The sequence below is a fragment of the Xyrauchen texanus genome, chromosome 30 (genome assembly GCF_025860055.1).
Source record: "Xyrauchen texanus isolate HMW12.3.18 chromosome 30, RBS_HiC_50CHRs, whole genome shotgun sequence".
Lineage (NCBI taxonomy): Eukaryota > Metazoa > Chordata > Actinopteri > Cypriniformes > Catostomidae > Xyrauchen > Xyrauchen texanus.
In genome coordinates, this window is record NC_068305.1 from 630,720 (window position 1) to 643,940 (window position 13,221).

At 39.0% G+C, this 13,221-nt stretch overlaps 1 protein-coding gene across 3 annotated transcripts in view; it reads left to right on the top strand.

Annotated features, from left to right (window-relative positions):
• The first annotated feature begins 371 nt into the window (after positions 1-371).
• Positions 372-13,221, top strand: part of lats1 (large tumor suppressor kinase 1) — a 29,419-nt gene continuing 16,569 nt past the window's right edge. Inside the window, exons 1-5 of one of the 3 annotated variants that reach the window (XR_007968118.1) lie at positions 372-517; positions 1,320-1,753; positions 4,478-4,628; positions 6,869-8,259; positions 8,656-8,718. Coding sequence is in view for 2 of the 3 variants with exons in the window: in XM_052098778.1 (XP_051954738.1) it covers positions 1,403-1,753; positions 4,478-4,628; positions 6,869-8,259; positions 8,617-8,664 (1,941 nt within the window). In the remaining variant the exon portion in view is untranslated. Of the gene's footprint in view, positions 518-1,319; positions 1,754-4,477; positions 4,629-6,868; positions 8,260-8,616; positions 8,719-13,221 lie in introns of those variants that run through there. The other 2 variants (XM_052098778.1, XM_052098777.1) reach the window with 2 other exon arrangements.

A 13,221-nucleotide genomic window follows, 5' to 3' on the forward strand; every position in this document is an offset into this window, starting at 1 on the left:
AAAATTTCGGGTTTTACTATCCTTATGGGGACATTTGGTACCCACAAAGTGATAAATACACGCTCACACACACACACACACACACACACACACACACACACACACACACACACACACACACACACACACACACACACACACACACACACACAAACACTAATTAAATAGTATTTTATTACAATTCTAACTATTGTTCGAATTTATATTTCTTCTATATCTAACTTTACTTTTTTTATCATTTGCCAACTATATTTACAATTATTGTATTGTATTTTGTACACGTTTCATGTGCATGTTGTCGTAAATAAATAAAGGGGGAGGGGAAGTGATATTACTACATCCGGGCTCTTGTGACGCGCATGACAGCCGTTGTAAAACTCAAGACGACAGTAAATACCAAAGAGAAGCCAGTGAATAAATACACGCATCTGTTGAAAGAGCAGTGGAGTTATTCGTGATTGAATAGTGCGCAGAGGTGCATACATGTTCAAACACCATGTATCACACTCATTAAATGGTAAGTGCATCAAATTCGTTCATTATTGTCTGTTTGATAGCGTCGCCTCAGCTGTAGGCCTCAGTCACCTGTTACACCGATTCATACATTATCCGCCTTAAGTGTTTAGTTGAGCGTACAAGTAAGGTGTAAAGCTTCCAAGTGTTTTGTGTGAGTATTCTTCTAGAATGTAGCAAACGAATGGCTTGCTTTATGTGGCTAACAGAGCTAGCAGTCTGTGACTGTACTGGACTTTCAGTCTGTGTTTCAATATCGAGCGAGCTTCCTATCGAGACTGCAACTCATTTTACAGTCTGTGATGCGCTGGATGTCTGTGTTTCCTAGGTAGACATGATGGGCATACCCAAAGATGATGTCTAGGTAGACAGCTTATTAGGTTTTAAGAGTGTTAAGATCACACTTTACCTCAAAATCAGTGGGAAAAATAATTTACAACATGAATTCTGTTTATAGAACTATAAAGATTTTGTGCATTGTGACATTTTCAAGACACTTACGCACGTACGTTTCTGTTTTTAACTCTTTTTATATGGTTATTCTCCCATTATGTTGTCAAATGTGATTTTGTACTACTTAAATAAGCAAATATAATAGGTTGTTTATTTATATCTCATCTTAAAATAGGCTGCATAATATAATTTGAGATCTTATGTCTACTTTTTTGATTGTGAGGTGAAATATTTCTTGACAGGTTTCCTGATAGCTGTAATTATGTAATTCATGAGTTTTATTCATGTTTAAAATGTGTTTGCATATTCAATCTATTCCTATACTGATGTTCTGACTCCTCTCTGGTGTGCAGGTGAAACACACCGAAATCCTTACGGTATCTTTCTTCCACCTGGAAGTTTCTGCACCACCTTGGCACTTAGCATATGATTTTACATGAAGAGGTCAGAGAAATCCGAAGGATACAGACAGATGCGACCCAAGACGTTCCCTGCGAGCAACTACAGTGGCAATAGTCAACAGATGTTACAGGAGATCCGGGAGAGCCTGCGGAACCTCTCGCGGCCATCGGACGGTCTCAAGGCTGACATGAGCACTGGGAAAAGCCCTTCGGACGATCCCAGACAACAAGGGCGCAGCACCAACCCCAAAAACCCCTATCACAAAGCTCTTCAGGAGATCCGCAGATCACTGCTGCCGTTCGCCAATGAACCTACCTCCAGTGTGCACACTACAGACATCAACAAACACATGCTGCAAGAGCTGCAAGATGCTGGTTTTGATGAGGTAATAAAGTTGGTTGAATTTGGTATTGAATCCAAAACCACTGCAAATGACCAGCGGTGCTTTTAGATTTTTCTTTTTGTCAGGTGATGTTTCTTCAGCACTCTTTTCATGTGCCACCATAAACGTATGACTGTGGATCAGACCTCTGATTTGCCACTGAATTCACAACAAACGTGTCGGTGATTGGATACAATGCTGTAAAGTGCTACACAAAAACAGCAGTACACCTTAATGGGAAAAGTGTCATGATCAGTTAAAGGAATATTCCGGGTTCAATACAAGTTAATCTCAATCAACAGCATTTGTGTTATAATGTTGATCACCACAAAACATTAATTCAACTCGTTCCTCCTTTTCTTTAATAAAAGCTCAAATGTGTGTTATAGTGAGTCACTTACAATGGAAGTCAATGGGGGCAATTTTTGGAGGTTTAAAGGCAGAAATGTGAAGATTATAATTTTATAAAAGCACTTGCATGAATTCTACTGTTAACTTTTATTATGGTTTTAGGGTTTGTTGATTGTTATATAAGTTGTATAATTGTCTATATCTTTCCACAGATGTGGTCAGTGTGTGATTTAATGACAGTAAAATCATGTTAACCCACATATTGTTCATGTCTTGTGTCTGTACTTTTGAAACAGTATTTTATTGTGTACAGATTAAACCCCATTGACTTCCATTGGAAGTGACTCACTGGAACAAACATTTGTGCTTTTATTAAAGAGAATGAGGGAAATGTCATGTTTAAATGGCAGCAGTCATAATTATAATCTTGATCATTGTTTTTGATTACTTGTGCAGCCCTGCATGTATGCATGGTTTTTGTAGCTCTTTCTCTTCAACGCATCTTTGTGCAAAGAATGTTCCCAACTGTCACTTTATAATTTTGCTTATTTGAAGAATGGCAGACATGGTATGTCACCAAACAAGCTCTAAACTCATGTGTCCTATTCAGTTGCACACTGAAACTCTGGATGTGATTAACATTTTCTTTCTTTTTTCAATAAGATTAATCTTTATTGAGAACGAAATATTGTTGCATTTCTTGTGGAATATATGTGTAAATTGACAAAACAAATTTTTGTCTTGCTTTAAGGTATTTTTTAAATTCTACTGAGAGTACAAGAGCAATAGAAATAGAACATTTCCAAACAATATTCCACCAATGCATTTTGTGCATTGGCAACTTGTCGTTTGTTTGTTTACTAACCAGCTGCAACCACATTAAGCTATGAACAACAGGACATTTTATAGGTCGCTTTGTTTCTTTTTCGCATCATCACTGTGGGTAGCTTTTAGAACAAAAGCGAAAAGCATTTCATGGACTTAGTTTGGATTCGTTCCGCCGCACAGCGCTTGTGATGTGGATGGTAAATACACTCCAGACAAGCAACACGTAAAAAATGGAACGTTCCGATTATAATCAGCAAGGCATAGATGTGGTGTAAGTGATGGACCGTGTCATGTAGAAAACAGCTTAATTGATAACGAGAGCAATCGTGAGAGTGCAGGACCCGATCAGTGTAAACCTGCGGTGAGGGACTGCTTCAGTCATCATAATCAGTGCTAATATTGTCATGTACAGTTTATTCAAATATGTCAGAACTGTTGAGTTTTGTCATGCTACTAATTAGGCCAATGTGAAGTATAAAACGGCAATAAAGTGATTCAGCTCAACAGTTCTCCGCATGTTTTGGATGTGAAGCCTACATAAAGAATATCATTCTCTCTAGGTTTATTCATAATTTTGATTTGACTAACATCTTTCATAAATGAAATACAGCTCAAAGTGAATCACTGGTCAGAATATAAAAACATTAGTAAAAAGAGGGAATAAAAACAATAAGAAAACAACAAGAATGACAATGAGCAAAAGCATAAAACGAATGAAGAGAAAATTAGAAAAAGTCTGCATACATTAATGTATATTATTCTTTTGATGTTACAATTGTATCTGACAATATGCAGAGAACCATAGAAAAGCCTCTGAAGTTGATTTCTCCTAAAAGTGTAACACTTTGGCACTATTGAAACTAAAGCTGTAAAGTTAAATAGTCATTTTTATGGTAGTTTTAGGGTTTGCAGGATATCTGATAAAATAGGATATTACTTTACTCAGAAAAGGTTAGTAAGTGATTTGATCACACTAAAATCATGTTAAAGGAATATTCCGGGTTCACACAAGTTAATCTCAATCAACATCGTTTGTGTCATAATGTTGATCACCACAAAAAATTTATTTTGACTCGTTCCTCCTTTTCTTTAAAAAAAGCACAAATCTGTTCCAGTGAGTCACTTCCAATGGAATTCAATGGGGTATGTTTTTGGAGGTTTAAAGTCAGAAAGTGCACTTACATGAATTCTTCTGTTAAACTCCTGTATTATTTGATCTATTAAGTTGTTTAAATTGTCATTTCTATGGTCGTTTATGGGTTTGTCGACATTACATTGTCTTGTATAATTGTCTATATCTTTCCACAGATACGGTTAGTAAGTGATTTAATCACAGTAAAATCATGTTAACACATGCCTTGTGTCTCACTGGAACACACATTTTGTGCTTTTTTTTTTTTTTTTTAATAAAGAAAAAAGGAACATCAAAATAATGTTTTGTGGTAATCAACATTATGCCACAAATGCTGTTGATTGAGATTAAATTGTATTGAACCCAGAATATTAATTTAATCCATCATCATCATCTGTGTGTTTGTATTTGCACAGGAGTTGGTGGTTCATGCTCTGAAGCAGACAAACAGTCGTAGTGTGGAGGCAGCCATAGAATACATCAGTAAGATGAACTTCCAGGAGACTGCGAGAGAGCAGATAACAGTCGCTGCAGCACGTCCTGCAAACACCGGCATAAAGCAAACAGGTATGAGACCCACCTCAGTCAAATCATATTCATTTATTTTAATTATGCAACTTTAAGTCTCAATTTTTCAGTTACTTTTTAAACATTTGATAACATAACACTTGTTTTGTAAAGACATAGTGGTGCAGTCTGGTCATCCAACAAGTCTCAGATGGAACGCCTGCATTGACTGCAGCAGCATAATAATAAAAAAATTGTATTATGCCGTGATAAGACCGGTCACGAAAATTACGTTATCGATTTATCGTATGACATATGGAAATGGCTAATTTTTGCTGACCTCGATATTGCCCATTGTGTTTACATGTGTGTTTGTTTACATAAGAATGAATGTCACCAACATTTTACCCAGTTGCGCTGCTTCTGTCCTCTCGTCTTCTCTCGGTGTCTGAGGCGGGGCTCAGCTCCACACAAGCTCTCTCTCTCTCTCTCACACACACAAAGCGGACAGCGACAGATGAAGATAACATGTCAGGGCTCAACAATAACGCTTGTCCGGGACAAGTGAAAATTTTGAACGGGCAAGTTAAAGAGAATTTTACTTCCCCGACCGGACAAGTAGCCTAATTAAAATCTCAATAACAAATGTTAAATCAATAGCGTGGGACTGTGGGGATTGAGCACAATTTTAATCATTCCCTCATGTTTTACTTTAAAGATTCAGGGAGATCCCTCGATCACGTCGCCCTCTCTCCCTCTCACCTTCACTCGTGGTGCAGCGTTCAGCAGCTTGGGAGTGCGATCAAGGCGTGTATCTACTGAATTTAGATTTTACATTTTATAAATGGGTAGAAACCTGTTATTTGGACATGTGATGAGAGAAAACTATTTCTCCTGTTTATAACCAACAAAGATGTCTTCATCTCAATCACGCAACGTTGGAGAGATCTAATTTAGTCTCGTCACATCGTGGCCCTCCCTCATAAAACAGCAAGAACACTTTTTGTATCAAGACCGTCTGTAGATTGTTGAGAAATTATTAAAATAGATTTTTCCGAGCTGGGAACAGAAACCACATTTGGAGATGGAGAGGGGCCTTCTCAACGTTATTTGTTTTTGACATTCCAATTCCAGTGTCTGAATATTCTTAAGAATTAAGAGTTCATTGCTCTTTGAAAGTGTGTACTTGCATTATTATGCTATTATATTATCATTATATCAGTGGCATAAAATGGTCTTAAAATGAGACTAATATCATTTATTGCGATTTATTTCTGGGACAATGTATCGTCCAACAAAACTAGTTATCGTGACAGGCCTAGGCGTGATATATATCTATAATCTCCGCCTCTAAATGGTTCTTAATGACAAAATCAAATTTGATTGATCGCTTTACTTGTCAGTCAGATGGCTCTTCCTGTCTAAGTATGTTAAAGCTGCTATCTACGGTTTTCCTGAGCAACCACTGGGCAGCGCCATGATGATTCTAATGGCCTGTTTTCCATTTCTGGTCTCGAGACGCCAAGTAAAAATGGCCAAAATTGGTGATTCAGAGGAGAACAACAACCATTTGTTACTTGGAGAAAAAATGTATTTCAGGCTCAACTTGTTCAGTTGTGGCTGTCTTAACCACTCAAAATAATGATATCAACGTAACTACCTTTAGACCATCACTTCATGTCATCTACACACACTGGTGAGACACTGTCCTATACAAAAATGGTCACCTCGACTCTTGTGAAGTATCAGCATTTCTTTGGACAATTTTTACAAATGTGAAAACACTGGAGACCAGAAAGTGAAAACTGTAGAATCATGGAACACTTGCACATTCAGGAAAAAGGTGGATAGAGCCCAGACCTTTTGCAGTTCAGTCAGAGCCAGGTCTGGCTACACTAGCATAGCCAACAACCTACTTGTCAGTTAGTGACGTTTTCTAGGTATTTTTTAGCTCTAATATTTGTTGGTGGAGTGCTGTAAAGTTGGTGAATCAGACACACCTTCTCGTATAGGGTTTTATCTTGCTGACAGTCTATAGTATATAAAACATTCTCTGAGAAGTTGCATTTTTAAATTCATCCCCTGCAATCTTTATAAGAAATTGTCTGCCTACAAGCTATAAAATTTCAAACCAGTTACTTCAGAATTTTAAAATATACAGGGCTTCCTTACCACCTGACTAGTTAGTCATTCAGAAAACCCACCTATAACTTTCTTGGGCCCTGAAATCTAAATCAACAGTTTTAGAATGTTTTATCAGGTTCAAGTTGCCATTGTCAATGTTGATGTTTCCTGTCTAGGTCCAGCTCAAATACAACAGCCAGTGTTGCGGCGGCAAAGCTGGAAGGGCTCTAAGGAATCTTTGGCCCAACAGCGACACAGTGCGCTGATGACTGACAGCATGATGTACCGTCCCAGTAGCCCTGGACCTCAAGGGGACCTCTCACGACCTGCAACCTTTCCTCAAAATCTTGCTGCTGCTGCTGCTAGCGGCCAGCGAGTGAACCCTCCCATTCCAAGGCAGGTGCAAAGCATCACCCCTCCACCCTCTTCATGGGACTCCAACCCCTCAACAAAGCGGTATTCTGGGAACCTGGATTACCTGGTGCCCCGTATCTCCCCTGTACCTCAAGGGCCCTGGCCCGATGGCTACACCAACCCTCCATCACAAGCACAGCGAGGTCTCAGTCAAGTTCCTGTGGGTCGGCAGCCTATCATCATGCAAAACTCGGGGGGCAATAAGTTCACCTTCCCTCCAGCCTGGCCTCAGAATGGCACCAACCGTCAACCGCCACCGCCTCCGTATCCAATGCATCAAACTAACAGACAGAGCCCCACTGCCCAGCAGATGCAGTCCAGTGCTGCTGTACCCTCTAATGGAGCCAACCTTCCTACGACCATGCTGGTGCCCAACCGCAACAGCCACAACCTTGACATGTACAACTTTGGAGCGCTTCCCCAGGTCAGACCACCCATGCAGCAGCCTCAGATGTCCCCCGGGCACAGCAGCAATCAGGACGCTCCTCTGTCATGGCCTCACAGTGTTCCGGGTCGCTCCAACTCCTTCACCAATGCCCAGTCCAGTGGACGTCAGTGCCCGTCTGCGCAGAGTTCTCAGCCTTCTGCAACTACTGTCACCACCATCACACAGGCCCCCATCCTGCAGCCAGTAAAGAGTATGCGTGTGCAAAAGCCAGAGCTGCACACCGCCGTGGCCCCTTCACACCCACCCTGGATGCAGCAGCCGGCCCCTCCCCCCGGTGCCTTTAAAGAGCCGCCTGCTCCAGCAGGGCCAGTGAGCCAGATTCCAGCTGCTGTGGAAGTCCCGAGCTACCAAGGCCCACCCCCTCCTTACCCTAAACACCTGCTACAGCAGCCTCCACCACCAGGGTATGATCCTGTCCCTAAACCTAGCAGCAAAGAGGATGAGGGGGCAGACAACGACACTGACAGCACCTGCTCCAGCGAGCGTGCAGAGAGCTCAGAGGAACGTGAGAAGAAGCAGATTACGACTTCGCCTGTGCCAGTGCGGCGTAACAAACGTGATGAGGAACGTAAGGGGGAGAGCAGAGTTCCCATGTACTCCCCACAGGCCTTCAAGTTCTTCATGGAGCAGCATGTGGAGAACATCCTGAAGAATCACCAACAGAGAATCCGGAGGAAGAAACAGTTGGAGAGCGAGATGCAACGGGTTAGCATGCGTTTCTTTATTACTGCGTCCTCACAATCATCTTGTTTTTTTTGCTCTTCTACGGTTGTCTAGAAGGGAACCATTGGGCTTGGAAAGTCTTGAGGAAAGTAGCATTTGCTGCTACTAAGGTTATGGTTAGGTTTAGGGTTTCTAAGAAACTCCATATAAACACCATAAACAGAATCTTAATATCATGTGTGACTTTCACATACTTACCCAAGCCTGACGGTTCCCTTTTAGTCACGTCCTCTGCTCTGCTGTTTACCTCCTATTGACTCCAGTCTTTTTCCCGTGATTCTTTCCTGCCCTCCTTTTTTCCCTATGTCTCTCTCTCTCTCTCTCTTCTGTATCATTCAGTTTGTGGATCCGCTCCGTTTTCTTCTCTCTTTCTTACAGCTGTTCTGATCAACTGGTTTCATATTTTAAGGTTTCTTCTGGATTATTCTTCACTCAAATGTGGTAAAGTCCCATCAATTGGACAGCATGTGTACTGAATAATTTCAATGTTGTCACAAGCACTGTTCCAGAACCTAGTGAACTGCCTACCTGGAGAGCATTGCAAGATATTAAAGGCATGCTTTTAACACGAGGTCCTATTCCTTTTTAGCTTAGCAACATGTTAACAGCAAACTCCATTAAAATAAAATGTAGTCAAGTTTTCTGTGTACTTCATTTGAGGTGCACTATTTGTATAACAGTGAAATTTCTCACTAGGTTTTGGAAGAGAACTATGGTCTCAGTTGTTTCCTGCAGTTCTGATGTGACCTCACACTTAAGCAATTTTCAAAAATGTTATATTGACTTGAACTGGAAAAATTGTCTTTTTGACATCCCCAATGCTTCATACATTACTGTAGGAAACACATTGTATTGCATGCTTTGCTGTTATGCAGTGCTAGGTGCTACCAATGTTTTTAATATTACATTGAATTTGTTTTCTTAATTATTTAGGAAATTCAGTCATAAGTCTGTGAAATGAATTATTTTCTCACCCTCTTGTTTCAAATCTGTATGACTTTATGATGTTGAGCACAATAGCAGACATTTTTAACACTTGTACTGGGCACTATTTTTCAAGCAATTGCAGTAAATGGGGACTAAGGCTTTCACGCTTAAAGAATTTAATGGCACAATAAAAGTATCATTACAGTAGTCCATATGACTTCTGAAGCCATTAGGGGTATGTACAAAATATGGATTTTCTTGTGCTTTGCTATCCTAACAATCTTAAATACCAAGATTGATGTTTTACCCCACTGCATGATCCTCCACCACAGTGGTCACGCTATTTGACTAAAATGTATACTGGTGGCCAAAGGTTTGGAATAATGTACATATTTTGCTCTTTTGGAAAGAAATTGGTACTTTAATTCACCAAAGTGGCAATCAACTGATCACAATGTATATAGTCAGGACTGGTGTTGTCAAAAGTATGGGTACTTTGGTACCAAGTTTATCCTAAAATAAAAAAGATGTACCAGTGTTTCTGCAGTACCGATAGTACAGAGCACAGAATTTATCCGGTAAACAGTATAACTGATACACGACAGCTTTAAAATGCTCACAGGCTTATTTTGAATGCGTGTTCTGTTACTTCTTGTACACTGAAATGGACAATTAATCGAATTAAAATAGTGACATGCCCTAGAATGATTTATTAAACCGATAAAGGCTGCAATCTTGCTGTGGAAGGGATGTGTATGTGAAATAAATCCAACCTCTCATCCACTAGAAACTCCACAAACATTGAGAATCATTCACGTTGTATGAGATGACAAAGCAGAGTACTAATCCATTGTGAATCATGTCAAATTTATATAATTAAAATCACAGCATCTGTGCTCTAATCTCAGCTTTATTTATATCGCATTTAAAACAGTTAACCAAAGCGTGTCACAGTAATACAATTTAAAATGCAATAACATTTTAAAATGACCACATACACAAACACCAGTAATCCAAAATACAAGCACTCCAAAACTGCGTCCTACATTTCATTGATCAGACATAAAGTCCAGTTTAAAGAGATGAAATTTCAGACGTGATTTAATAGTCTTCAATGATCACAAAGTCATAATAAAAGCATGATTCAAAATAAAATCTAGATGCCTGAAATTGAATACAAATATATTACACCTTTTTAGTAAAATGTTATATTCTCTATAATAATAATAATAATAATAATAATACTAATAATAATAATTAAAGTATCACAAGCAAGACATCTGTTGAATAAAATTTGGCAAATAACAAAATTATGTTCACTTGTTAAAGATTTAAGAATTTATTGATTAGACACCATTTTGATGATTAAATTATACTTGTAAAAAAAGTTATTTAAAATAATAATAATTATTAAACTATAATTATTAAAATAATAAAAAAAATAACTAAACTGGTGTTCTCAATAGCACATTATCATATTACCATATTTTTGCTGTGTATCGAAATTGGTATGGAGAACCTTGAAATTTAACTGGTATTGGTACCGACTACTGAAATTTTGGTACCGTAACATCACTAGTCAGGACATTAATAATGTGAAAAATTAAACTACTTCAAAGATTTCTCATCAAAAAATCCTCCACATGCAGCAATGACAGCTTTGCAGATCTTGTTATTCTAGCTGTCAGTTTGTCCAGATACTCAGGTGACATTTCACCCCACACTTCCTGTAGCACTTGCCATAGATGTGTCTGTCTTGTCGGGCACTACTCACGCACCTTACAGTCTAGCTGATCCTACAAAAGCTCAATGGGGTTAAGATCCATAACACACTTTTCCAATTATCTGTTGTCCAATGTCTGTGTTTCTTTGCCCACTCGAACCATTCCTTTTTGTTTTTCTGTTTCAAAAGTGGCTTTTTCTTTGCAGTTCTTCCCATAAGACCTCCTGAGTCTTCAATTACTGTTGTACATGAAACTGGTGTTGAGCGGGTAGAATTCAATGAAGCTGTCAGCGGAGGACATGTGAGGCGTCTATTTCTCAAACTAGAGTCTCTGATGTACTTATCCTCTTGTTTAGTTGCACATCTGCCACATCTCTTTCTGTCCTTGTTAGAGTCAGCTGTTCTTTGTCTTTGAAGACTTTAGTGTGTACCATTGTATGAAATCTTCAGTTTTTTGTCAGTTTCAAGCATTGTAAATCTTTCATTCCTCAAAACAATGATTGACTGATGAGTTTCTAGATAATTTATTTGTGGGCTCAGATCTCTTTTTGGTTCACTTGACCCGTTACGGGGTCTCAGTCCATTTTGCATTCACACTGTGTTGTTTTTGTGGAGCACAGACCACTTTTTAAAAGACAAAATTGATCATTTGTATATATTTATTATTATGGCTACATAAATGTTAAGAGAACAGCTCTACATACCTGAGTACAGGTGTCTTTGTTCAATAAAACATATTGTATGGATCTTCTGCATCAAAAAAAGAGTCCATTTACATAGAGCCCATTTACACTGGGCCACTTCATGCATTTTATATGATCAGATTGCTATCCGATTGAATAAACTCACCTGACCACACCACTGTGATTATGCTAGCATTGAGCAGAAAATTAAAAGATGTTATTTATTATTTGACTTGATCTGACTTTGATCATTGTGCATGTGTTTCTGTTTGTGTGTGCGCTGTGTATTTCACTCCCTGTGGGCTACTCGTGGGTAAGATATGTAACGTGCATAATCTGCCCTCATTGTCAGTATTTAGTTCCAGTTTCTTCTAATAAATGAAGAAAACTAGTCCTGTCTTTCCTACAACGTGCATCCGTTTTTTAATTTGTATTTATTGTGCGACAGGAGCCCTATGCAAATACTCTGTAGCAGCTGTTATTTTCCGTGTTTTCTATATGCTGACGTAGCGCTGATTGGGTGGAGTAAAGTTTACATAGGCGTCTTGAACTGCCAGATGCATTTACACTTGACCAGTTTCATCAGGAATGTGTCTCCAACAACCTCCAGAAGTTGTTTGAGCGATCGCATTATAATCTGTTTCAGAGGGCATTAGGAAGGCATTGTTAGTGAACAGAACCGCAGGCTGCACCTTTGAGTTGGTCTCACTTTAAAGGGGTCTGAGATTGTTTGGAGCATTCACATATAGGCCAAAAATCCTGCGAACCTTGCTCAGACCCCTGAAAAATGCCCGAGTGTGAAAACCCCCTGAGACTCATGAATGATTGTTCCTTCTGCTGTTCTTTGTGTTACCCAAAAAATAGACCAGTGTTTACAGTCTCATTCAAGCAGTGCCATTCCCTGAGCAGATGCGCACAAGCTCATGATGTGTAGAGTGCTTGTGCGTTTCATCCCTCTATCTCTCCTCAACGCTTCCCTGTAACTTTTAACTGTCTTGTGTAATGATAACAATATTTATAAAAAAAAGTGACTGAAATACTTGAACCTCACAAACGTGCACAAATCCAGTGATTTCTTGCTGTGACGCTCGTATTCCTGTGGAGCACTTGTATTTCTCCCTGCAGAGTGTGTATTATATCAACTAGGATCAAAACTATGTCCTTCTGGATCACAAATGTTGCTTGACCCTCAAAGAAGGTTGTCCTGGCCGTGTCAGCATCTCAGAGGAGTTCCTTTGCATTGTGAAAGCAAACTGCTGCAGGTTCTCTCCTTCTCGCACTGCCAAACATCTGTACATCTACAATTTATACAAATCTAAAACCTCCACACAGTTGGCCTACCACAGAAATGGTAGCAATGACCATGTTTCACCAGACTGTATACTGTCAAATTCACACTGCAATTTTTCCTCAAATAAAAGCTCCAGGTGAGGGTGAAGTAAAAAATACAGATGTTTTGTATAAAACAAGTCTAATCCTCAAAATAGAAACATTTCATTTAACATTTTATTTTAATTATATTTAATTACATTTTTAATTTATTTACTGATTGATTTAAAATATCTATTATAATCCACGTAAATGTCAGCCTTATGTGAAATATTGTTTGTT